Genomic DNA, 12,121 nt, shown 5'->3' on the forward strand with positions numbered 1-12,121 from the left:
AGCTTAGAAACTGAGAACCAATGGCAAAAAAACTGTGTGAGGGACCCAAGACTCCCAACAGCTAGAGAGTCTCACTGAGTCTTAGGAGCGCTGGGCTGAGTTGGGGGCAGGGCAGGACGGCAGGGTAGGGCCAGAGCAGGCTGGGCCCAGCCTGCCCCCGGGTGGCTGGCGCAGGAGTCCAGCGTTGCTTAGCTATGTGCGTGGATCAACCTCTTGTGATAGGCCGCGAAGGGCTGCTCCTACGGCTTTGATTGGCTCACCCGGCTCAGGGCGGACGTATCTGGTGGCGGGTCGTCTGGGCGACTGAGGAAAAAAAAAAAGAAAAAAAAGGAAGGGGTGGTTGGCCTCCCGGGCAAACCCGGACTGCGGGCCGCTGGGCGGTTACGTGGGGCGGTGTCCCGAGAGCTGCGGAGCCCGGTCGCTAGTGGTTCACGCCACACTCCAAGAGGTTCCTGAGCCAGGCGTCTGGCAAAGAGAAACGGCCGGGACACCCACGAGCCAGGACCATGGGCTGCTGCTTCTCCAAGAGGCGGAATTCTGAGAAAGAGTCGCAGCCCGAGGGCGAGGAGGAGCGACGGAAGCAGTACAGCTGGGACCAGCGCGAGAAGGTAACCCGAGTCTTGTAGCCAATAGTCTCAGTTCCCCCAAGTCGCTCTGCCAGTGTGTCGCTTGTGGCCCAGGAGGGCTGAGGGGACAAACCCAACAGCTGCCCCTCTGGTTCGCCCTTCCCCTCCTGCTCTCTCCAGCTCTAGCCAACTCTCTCCCTCCTTTTCTGTCTCGCTGGCTCTCTCCCTCCCCCTCCTTTCCCTACTCTCCTTCCCCTTCTCCCTCTTTCCTTCTCTCTCCGTCTTCCTCTGTCCTTCCCCCCCTCCCGCTCGTATTTGAAGTTGGAGTGAATGACTTTTGGGGGAGCCAGGAAATAAAGCGCTAAAGAGGGCGCTAACGGGGACTGTGAAGCGCTAGAAGGGCCCTTACACATTGTCCGGTTCGATGCCCATGTTAAATCCCTGGTGGCTTTCCCTCCGCTCCACACTCAGTTTTAGTCCCAGGATGGACTTGACAGAAGGAAGGAGAGCCGGCAATGCCCTGAATCTTAAATCTGCTCATTTCTGCAGCTACTCGGAGCTGAGTTTTGTCCAGTCCTCCAGTTACACTTGGGACTGATTCTTATCTGTTTCATGGCTTATGTTCTTTCTGGGGCTGTTTTCTCTTTTGTCTGCTTGAGCCAGTAAATCTCTTTGGTACCTAATGGTATACTACACTGCTGAATTTTCTCACAGAAGTGGACTATTCGACGTACAGCTTTGCTTCCCCCTCTTCCAAAGGAATAATGAAAATCGAATGCGTTTTGGAATGTATATTAAGGCTGTATGGTGAAAATAACCAGCATATACCAGGCAGTGTTTACTATTGCTTTAAATGAATGAAAACGCTCTATTTTTTTTTTTACTTTTATATATAGCCAGAAACGAGAGCTTTGAAAATGTCCACTACTCTTGCACAAAACACATAGTCATAAATTTCATAATGCTTCCTCTTTCTACATAGTTCTCCGTTTATATTTAGTAAAATACTTTGATAGATTTATCAATTTTTTTCTTCCAAACAAAAAGATATTTTTAAAGGGGGAGTTATTAACTCCTTGGTTAATGTAATATATCTTTATCTATTAATGCTTTATAGTAGATTTCTTGTTAATGTTTTTATTTCATAGACCTGACTCTGTGATTTTTCAATCCCCAGAAGAATTATTCATGTGAACTCAGTGCTCCAATTTTGAGATTTAAGAAAGTGGATGCTTTTTGCAGACTTCTCAGTCCCATCTTTCTGCCTGTTTCTCAGATCATTCCCTACTTGTAGCAGTGTTTTATAATGTAGGAATGGAAAGTATGCCTTCTGTCATACAAGAAGACTATATCTCTTCTAAAATTATTCGATGGGCCCTTTTAAATTTTTTTAATTTTAGTTGTTGTTCAAGTACAGTCTTCTTTTACTCCCATCCCATCCCTTGGTGGGCCCATTTTTAAAAGACTCATTTAGTCAGCCTTAGTATTTTTAACAGTGATGTTTATGCTTCAACTGTATGCCATAGAGAAAGTTGTGTATTTACTTTTATTGTAGTTTTTTGTCTTGAAATCATAGGCCAAAATTAAAGTGCTTTTGTTTTTTATTTAGAGTAATCTTGGTTGCCCTCAGAGTCATTACTTCATAATAAATTGTTTTACAATTAACTTTCATTAACATGATGTTTGGGTTAGTTGGAATCTCACATGTTAATCTTGCTCCTATTAGATAAATGGGTATGTTCTGTGATTTTTATTTCATTTGCTCCTTGGCTAAGTAAATAAACTCACTGAAAAATAGAAGAGTGGACACCAACATCTAAGCTTTTCCCCTCAAATGAGCATAGTGTAAACCTTCATTTGTAGACATTATTTTGAACTTACAAGAAACATTCTTTGGGACCAGTACTAGGTACTTTAGTTGTAGAGATATATAAGAGATGTTACCGGGTATATAAAATAAGCTTATGCTTAGGGGTATGTGTATAATAAAAGTTAAAACCTTGATAAACTCAACTAATCAGAATTTTTGTAAATGAGCATTACATTCTGAAAACAGCCCATTTGGACCATTAGAAAAAGAGAATTACCACCTTACATTTCAAGACAATGGTGACACCACATTTCTCATCAGTGCTTTTTCTTTTGGGTATTTTTTTTTCTTTTGGAATTACTAGGAATTCACTCTAGGGTGCCTCATTTATGATAGCCTGCTAAATTTTATGTGATTTAGAGGGGTTTTTTTCTAGTTTCTTTCTTCACAAGGCCAATTTGGGCTAGTGTACAATTGTTCTGTATCAGTTTAATGATGCCTTTTAAAGTTAACATGGTCTTCCTTGCTCTCAGATTTTAACTGTATCTTAAAAGCAACAGAATGCAAATACAGCCCACAGAACATAAATGAGATTCGTTGCATGTATATTAGCAGAGTAGTTTGTATTAAAAGGCTTCTATAATGTGATTGTGGAGTATAGTATGTACAATTTTAAAGTTGTATCAGACAGTTACTATTCAGCTTGCAAGACTTTAGGTATAAAAACAAAATGCGTTGCCTGAAGTTTCCTCGTAACTTGAAAAAATCATGTTTAAATTTTTCCTTAGGTTGTGTAATCAGAGTATCCTTTTTGAGAGGCACCCTCTGGGTTTTGGGTTTTGAGTTGTGTAATTGGGTCAGTCTTCAGGGACCAGAGCTAGGAGAAACTATCTCAATTAGAAAGAATATTTGGAGACTAAACATTGTAATGGCAACTGATACTGTAATCCAAAGTGTAAGAAGTTCATTTTTCATTGCTGCTGACTTTGAAAAAGAAAAAAAAACCTTCCTGTACAATTATTACATTGACATGATGAAAAATATTTTTGGACTGTAAGATCTGTGTTTAAATCATTGGGAAAGAAATGCTTTTATCCTTGTTATCTGTATCTTGCCTCCCATAGCAAAGCAAATTATTCAATATGTGTATGTACTAAAATACCAAAGAAAAGTCAGAATAAGAATTTTCCCTGCCCTTGAAGAGCTGAGTAGCTTTTTTGAGTTGAAATATTTTAAGTACAAACAGAGGGAAGATGAGTGGAATGGTACAGAAAAGTAGTTTTCCTTTTCCAGGTAGTGATACCAACGCACCTCCTAGATGATAGAAATGATGGTGAGTATGAAAATTGTGATTTTGAGTATGGACAGCGTATCTTGTATCCATTAAATTGGTCTCATATTCAGTAGGAAAAATACTAAACAAAAGCCTTAGCAGAGAATCAAGTGACTGCATTTTATTCAGTGTCTGCTGTGGAACTTTGAATAAAGCAACCAATTTGTGCATTTCACGTTCCTCAGCTATAACATGGGACTGTGCTAAAGATTTCTCTACTGTCTAATAACCTAAAGGACTGTCCTGAGGAAGAGGGATTAGATAGTAATGGTCATCTCTGAGGACAGAACATGGATCAGAGTTTGGGAAGGACAGAATTGGTCTTAACATAAGGCAGATCATAATTCTCACAGTTGTTCATCAGTGCAAGTGTGGCTTTGTGAGGAACTGATCTCCATGTTAGTGGAAACATTCAGACTAGAAGTGTCTGCATTAAGTAGGAAGCTAGTTGCTGTTTTTAGGCCTTTAAGTATGTAAGGTACTCTGGTTATCCATTGCTGCATACCAAACCACCTCAGAACTTGATGGCTTAGAATAATGGCAAGTACTTATTTTTTTTCACAACTCTGCAGTTTGTGAAGGGCTTTGCAGGGTTGGCTCTCTGCTCTATGTGGCATTAGCTGAGATAGCGTGACTAGGGGCTGGAGGATCTGCTTTCAATATGGCTTAGTCACAAAACTGGCAGGCAAGTTGATGCTGGCTTTCAGCTGGGACCCCGGCCTGGGCTGAAGACCAGGGGCCTCTTCAGGTACCCCAGGCTTCCACACAGCATGATGGTTGGGTTTCAAGACCAAGTGTCCCAAAAGAAAATAGTGGAAGCTGCATGGCTTTGTCTTATTAGTCTCTTCAGTGATGTAGCATTACTTCTGACATTTTGTTGGCTGAGGTAGTCACAAATGTCCACCCATGTCCAACGGGAGGGGACTTCTTGATGGGAGGAATGTCAGATAATTTGCCAACATATTTTAAATCCTTTACTTAAAGTTGTTTTTAAAGGAAATAAGTATTTCTTTGTTTATTTATTTAAAAATTGCTTTATTGATACATATGTGTATATATATATATATATATATATAATTCATATGCCATACATTAAAGTTCACTCATTAAAGTGTACAATTCAATAGTTTTAATAAGTTCACAGGGTTATGTTAGCATCACAATGATCTAATTTTAGAACATTTTTATTCCCCACAAAAGAAATTTATACACACTCCCCCATTCTCCAGGCCCTGGACACCACCCTTTTACTTTCTATCTCTTTCCATTCCATTTTACTGCTGAGTAGTATTCCACTGTATAGATGGTACCACATTTGTTTATCCATTCACCAGTTGAAGGACATTTGGGTTGTTTCCAATTTTGGTAATTATAATTAAAGTTATCATAAACCTTTGCATACAGGTTTTTGAGTAAACCTGTTTTCATTTTACTGGGTGAATACCTAGAAGTGGGATTGCTGAGTCATACGGAACTTACATATTAAACTTTTTTTAATCTTTCTTTTTTTAATATATTTTATTGATTATACTATTACAGTTGTCCCATTTCCCCCCTTCTCTCCCCTCCACCCTGTACCCCCCTCCCACCCACATTTCCCCCTTTAGCTCATGTCCATGTGTCATACATATGAGTTCTTTAGTTTCTACATTTCCCGTTCTGGGTCTTGCCCTCCCCCTATCTATTTTCAACCTACATTATATGCTACTTATTCTCTATACCTTTTCCCCCTCTCTCCTCCTCCCACCCCCCTGCTGCTAACCCTCCATGTGCCCTCCATTTCTGTGGTTCTGTTCCTGTTCTAATTGTTTACTTAGTTTCTTTTGGTTTTGCTTTAGGTGTGGTTGTTAATATTTGTGAGTTTGCTGTCCTTTTACTATACATGTCTTTTCTTTATCTTCTTTTCTTAGATAAGTCCCTTTAGCATTTCATAAAATAAGGGCTTGGTGATGATGAACTCCTTTAACTTGACCTTATCTGAGAAGCACTTTATCTGCCCTTCCATTCTAAATGAGAGCTTTGCTGGATAGAGCAATCTGGGATGTAGGTCCTTGTCTTTCATGACTTGGAATATTTCTTTCCAGCCCCTTCTTGCCTGTAAGGTCTCTTTTGAGAAATCAGCTGACAGTCTGATGGGAACTCCTTTGTAGGTTACTGTCCCCTTACCTCTTGCTGCTTCTAGGATTCTCTCCTTCATTTTCATTTTTACCTTGGCTAATGTAATGATGATGTGCCTTGGTGTGTTTCTTCTTGGGTCCAACTTCTTTGGGGCTCTCTGAGCTTCTTGGATTTCTTGGAAGACTGTTCCCTTTGCCAGATTGGGGAAGTTCTCCTTTATTATTTGTTCAAATATGTGCTCAATCTGTTGCTTTTCCCCTTCCGATTCTGGTACCCCTATGATTCAGATATTGGAACGTTTAAAGGTGTCTTGGATGCTCTTAATCTTTTCTTCAATTTTTTGGATTCTTATTTCATCATGCTTTCCTGCTTGGTTGATTCTATCTTCCTCCTGGTCCACTGTATTGTTTTGAGACTCATATTCCTTCCTTTCACTATTGGCTCTCCTCCGCGTGTCTTCCTGCATCTGTTTTATGGTAATCTGCATTCTTTCATCTAAATTTCGTCCAAAATCCACCAGTTCTGTGAGCTTTCTGATCACCAGTGTTTTGAACTGCGCATCTGATAGATTGGCTAATTCTTGGTCGCTCAAAAGGATGAGTCCTGGGGGACTGATCTGCTCTGTTGAAAACATACTTTTTTTTCCCCTGTCTCTCCTTTTTTTTTTTTTTTCCGGTCTGGTTGCTCTTGTTACGGTGGGGGGCAGAGCCTTAGGTGCTCACCGGGGCTGGGCACCCCAGTCGCTAGATTGTGACGTTATATGTGGGGGCGGGGCAGGAGTGGGAGCGGGGCTGGAGAAAACAATGGCGGTAGTTCTGTTCCCCTGGACTCAGACCCTTGTCTGGGCTTCTGGGCTGCAAGTTCTGCCCTGGTCCACAATCGCTGCCCCTCTGGGTCTGCCAGCCGCAGCTTGTGTACTCAGGGATCACCGCTGCCTTCTTGCGCGCCCGATGGCTTTTGCGCCGATTTCGCGCCAAACCTTCCCCCGACCTCCGCGCTCCGCCGACCCGAGCCAGCCCCGCGCCCGCCCGGCTCGTCTTCTCCGACCAGTCCGGATGAACGTGTCTACTTCAACTTCTTGGCTGCCCGACTTCCATTCAGATAAATCCTCTGCCGGATCTGGGTGTTATTCTGATAGTAAATTATTGTTGTAAATTATTGGTTTTCTAATCTTGGTTGTACGAGGAGGAACCGTGCGTCCACCTATTCCTCCGTCTTGCCGGAAGACACATATTAAACTTTTATAAGAAACCGCCAAACTATTTTCCAAAGTGGCTGTGTCATTTTGCACTCCCACCAGTAATGTATGAGTGTCCCAGTTGCTCTTCATCCTCATCAGCACTTGGTACGATCAGTTTTTTAAAAAACTTTTAGCTATTCTAATAGGAGTATAATGGTTATTTCACTGTGGTTTCAATTTGCATTTCCTAATGACCAGTGATGTTGAGAATTTTTTCCATGTACTTACTTGCCATGTGTGTATTTCCTTTGGTGAAGTCTTTATTAAAATCTTTTCAGTATTTTTACTGGGTTATTTGTTCTCTTACTGAATTTTGAGAGTTCTTTATATCATAGGTACAAGTCCCTTGTCATATATGTTTTCCAAAAATTTTTTCCCAATTAAGACTTCTGTCTAAAAACAGTGTCTTTTGAAGAACATAAATTTTCAATTTTTATGAAAGTCCAATTTTCAATTTTTTACTTTTTGGATTGTGTTTTTGGTTTCCCATCTGGGAAACCTTTCCCTAAGGTTACAAATTTTTTTTTCTCCTGTTCTAGAAGATTTACACTTTTGGGTTTTATATATAGGTACTATGATCTATTTTTGAGGTAATTGTTATATATGGGGCAAGTTATGGGAGATTCTTTTTATTTTTTACATATTTATGTCTAAGTTGTTCCAGTATCACTTGTTGAAAAGACTGTCCTTTCCATATCGAATTGCCTTTGTACCTTTGTCAATATATATGTAAGTCAATTTTTGAACTCTCTATTCTGTTCCCTTGATTTATGCATCTAGTAAACAATGATTTCTGTTTGAATATGGTTGTGTACTTAGGAGCCAGACTGCCGAGGTCTGAGACTGAGCTCAAGCACTTACCCCATGACCTTGGGCAAGTTATTTAGCCTTTGAGGGCCTCATTTTCTCATCTGTAAAACAGAGACAATTATGGTACACAACCCTCATAGGGGTTTTTATGAGGACTGAGTGAATAAATATAAAGCATTTAGAATGGTAGCTGGTACCCACATAATGCTTCTTATATTCCTGAGTCTTATTTTGAACTTCTATCCAGAATGAATTTCCATTGAAATTAGCAAATCCCATTATTTCTTCTTTTAAAGGTTTTATTTATTTATTTTTAGACAATAGAAGGAATGGAGAAAGAGAGGGAGAGAAACAATCAACATGTGGTTGTCTCTTGTGGTCACCTACTGGGGACCTGGCCCACAACTCAGGCATGTGCCCTCACTGGGAATTGAACCGGCAACCCTTTGGTTTCCAGGCTGGCACTCAATCCACTGAGCAACACCAGGCAGTGCACAAATCCCATTATTTCATTGCAGATTATCATTATGGAAGATTAACTATAGGGACAAAAAAATTTAAAACACTTTATTTTTAGAGCGAGGGGGAGAGAGGAAGAGAGGGAGAGAAACATCAATACGCAAGATATACATTGATCTGTTGCCTCTCACACGCCCCCAACTGGGGACCTGACTGGCAACCCAGGCATGTGCCCTGACAGAGAATTGAACCAGTGACCTTTTGATTTGCAGGTCAGTGCTAAATCCACTGAGCCACATCAGCCAGGGCCTATGGGGATGGCTTTTAGTGAAAATTTTGCATCAGTGCTCAATAAAAGAATAAGATGTTCACTTTTGTTTTCTGTTAGGAAAATAATGTTAAACTTAGTTTAGTAGTTCTATCAGGTGAATTAAAACTCCCAAAACATTTCTTAGATTTTTCAAGGTATATTCACCACCTATTACAGATTGTAGTAAGAAATATAGCCTAAACTAAGCTCACTTCGTATGTGGCTCTTGTGAAAAAGGTTATTTAAAACAATATCTCACCTTTAACAGGAACCTAATCAACAAAACAAACAAGCAAAATGTAACCAAAGACACTGAAATAGAGAACAGGCTGACAGTGACCAGAGGGGAGAGGGGAGGGAATTTCAGGAGAAAAGGGGAAGGGTTTACAGGAACAAGTATAAATTACACATGGACAATAACGGAGGGGGGGGTGGAAACGGGAGAAGTGGTGAGGGCTGGAGGTGGGCTACAATGGGAGTAAAAGACAGAAAACTGTACTCGAACAACGATTAAAATTTTAAAAAAATAAAATAAAACATGACCTTTCCATCCATGATTGTGATTTTAGGCACTTTATTTGAGGACTAGTAATGTTTACAAAATTATTATGGCCCTAAGCTTCAGGTTATTATTTTTGTTTTAAAGAACTTTGAGGAATTGTTCAGAAAATACAACATAAATCCTAGGTTTCTTCTTTATATACCATATTGACAGTCCAGATAATTTTATACTACAGAATTCTTTAGGCATGGGATTAATTTCCCCACATGAACTATGAGAACTGAGGGGTCCAGAGAAAATACTTAAGAGAATAGTAAATGACAGTGAACTCCTCAGCATTGAAGATGTTGTGGACTGAATGTTTGTGCCCCCACCCCCAAACTCATCCGGTGTGTGGAGTTGAGGAAGTAATTAAGGTTAAATGAGGTCCTAAGGGTGGGGATCTGATAGGATTAGGGTCCTTATCAAAATAGATAATAGAGAACTTGCCCTGTACCCACCAAGGAAAAGCCATGTGAGGACATAGCAAGAAGGCAATCATCTTCAAGCCAGGAAGAGAGTCCTCACCAGAAACCAACCCTGGTGGTTGCTATGGCAAACAGTCTTGGGGGCTTGGGCTACTAAAACAAAATAAAATAGACTGGGTGGCTTAAACAACAGAAATGTATTTCTCACAGTTCTAGAGGCTAGGAAGTCTAGAATCAAGATGCCAGTAGATTGAATGTCTGGTGTCAAAGATTATATACACCCAGACATTAGTTAAAGTGGTGAAAACATTTTATTCAGTAACTACTGATAATGGGGGAAGGAGCTGAGCTTCGTTCCAATTTGGGGGACTTGACGGGAGAATGTAATGGGAGCAGGAGGGAAAGCAGAGGCTCAATAGAGCCAGAGAAGTGAAAATTACAAAGTTGGTCAGTGTAAATATGATTAGACCAGATGTGTTTGTTAACTGGTCTTTATCAAAGTTAGGATTCTATCCTCCCACAGAGCCTGGTAGGCAGAGGCCCTATCCTTCTAGATAATTATATTTCAAAAGAATGGCTCTCAGATCCTTGAAAAAGATATTTCTGAGTTGTAAGGGGTACAGATTCACAATTGTAAGCCCTGTTTAGGAGTCAGGAGCCTGTCTTCAGGTATTGGCTACAATAAGTAGTAAATTATCCTGGCAGGGTTGAGAGCTTACTTTTTACTTTTTTTAAATAAATATTGAAATTTTTTTTAAGATTTTATTTATTTATTTTTAGAGAGGGAAGGGAGGGAGAAAGAGAGAGAGAGAGAAAGATCAATGTGCGGTTGGCCTGCAACCCAGGCATGTGCCCTGACTGGGAATCGAACCTGCGATGCTTTGGTTTGAAACCCACGCTCAATCCACTGAGCTACGCCAGCCAGGGCAGGGTTGAGCTTTCTTAAGCAGGCATTTAATGGGAGTCTGGGGTCATCCTAAGGACATGGTTTTGTGCTGGTAGAAGCTATGCTACAGTTTGGTCAAGTCTCTTAGTGTAGGGCTTTGTATGGAGTTGCCATGTGCCAAGAGTTCTGCACTTCTCACAGGTAAAGGTCCACTTTCTGTAGTTAGTCACTTTCTTGCTGTGTGCCCACATGGCTTTTACTAGGTGCTTGCACAGAGAGAGAAGGGGAGAAGGAGGGAGAATCTTCTTTCTCCTCATGAGGCTCCCACCTTCATGACCCCATAGAAACCTAATGACCTCCAAAAGACCCCATGTGCAAATACTATCACATTGTGGGACTGGGACTTCAACATACACATTTTGAGAGGACACAGACATTCAGTCCATAACACAGCCCAAGCAGACTCAGTAATTTTAAAGTTAAGAATAAATTTTATTTCTGTATTTGCAACAACTCTTAACTACAACTACTAATATTGTACTAACTATAATATAATCAATATGGTTGAAATTTCTGTTAAATATTACAAATCTTATAATATTCAAAAATCATTTCCCATGCAAAGAAATAGCTAAGTTCCTTGACGTAACAGGTTTTAGCTGTTTTATTTTTTTACCCAAATTGGGTTTATTACCTACTTAATTTCCATAAATAGTCTTGTAAATGTTTGAACTTACCTGGGCCTTAGGCAAGGATGATTTGGCCAGAATCTTGAACCCCATATCAACTTCCCAGGAAAATCCGCACAAAACTTTACATAAACATTTTAAGGAGTTTCTGGTACAGTGAAGTAAACCATAAACTGAAGCTTAAATATTCCTCTAGCTCATTGAGTTTGAGGCCTTGGTGGAGACAAGCCAACTCCTGAACTCCTTTTCCCCACACCTATTGGCGGCACTTTTGAGCTTCTTGCCCCCACCGTAGGAGGTGGATTGGTGCCAAGAAAACAAGCAAAGAAGACCACAGAATGTTTTTACCCTCCTTGAGGTCTAAATCAGGGTTCACTCAAACCACTCTTGCATGTTCCCTTTTCTCACTTTAAGACCTGGACTAGATCAAGATCCCATTAGACTGCTCCATGTCCATCTTCCCATCCCCTTCCACTGGCTCTTCCAAGTAGAAGGCAACCTCACCTTCCTTTTGCTACAGGAATGGGAGAGAAGAGAATGTAAACAGGAGAGATCCGGGATTGACATTAAAAGGAATTCCTCTGCTGGGCTTTGTGTATAATTATCTTATCTTCCTACTAAGAAGTCAGCTAACTTGAACAGTGACCTAAGTGAATGTCACAAAGAATACCATGTTGTTCTTGATTAGTATCAGAGTCTCTCTTCTTTGGTGATGGAATGGAAAATGGCCTGTGGAGAAGTGGGTGATTATCAAACTCAGTTACCCTCCACTTTTGTTTATTCAAGAGACACCTGGAGACTACCTACCTCAGGTTACACTATGAGGTAATGAAGATTAAGTAATTAAAATGGATTCAACAAAGATGTGCGGAGTGCCTCTGTGGTATCAAGCACTGTTCTAAGTGTGTGTGTGTAGGGGGTGGTGGATAGG

The 12,121-nt window shown here is 40.6% G+C and overlaps 1 protein-coding gene across 1 annotated transcript in view; it reads left to right on the forward strand.

The window, feature by feature from the left end:
- The first annotated feature begins 322 nt into the window (after positions 1-322).
- Positions 323-12,121, forward strand: part of RP2 (RP2 activator of ARL3 GTPase) — a 43,940-nt gene continuing 32,141 nt past the window's right edge. The window contains exon 1 of the mRNA XM_028523085.2: positions 323-608. Within this exon, the coding sequence (XP_028378886.1) occupies positions 507-608 (102 nt within the window). The 5' untranslated portion in view covers positions 323-506. The remainder of the gene's footprint in view (positions 609-12,121) is intronic.

The sequence above is a fragment of the Phyllostomus discolor genome, chromosome X, assembly GCF_004126475.2.
Source record: "Phyllostomus discolor isolate MPI-MPIP mPhyDis1 chromosome X, mPhyDis1.pri.v3, whole genome shotgun sequence".
NCBI classification, from domain to species: domain Eukaryota; kingdom Metazoa; phylum Chordata; class Mammalia; order Chiroptera; family Phyllostomidae; genus Phyllostomus; species Phyllostomus discolor.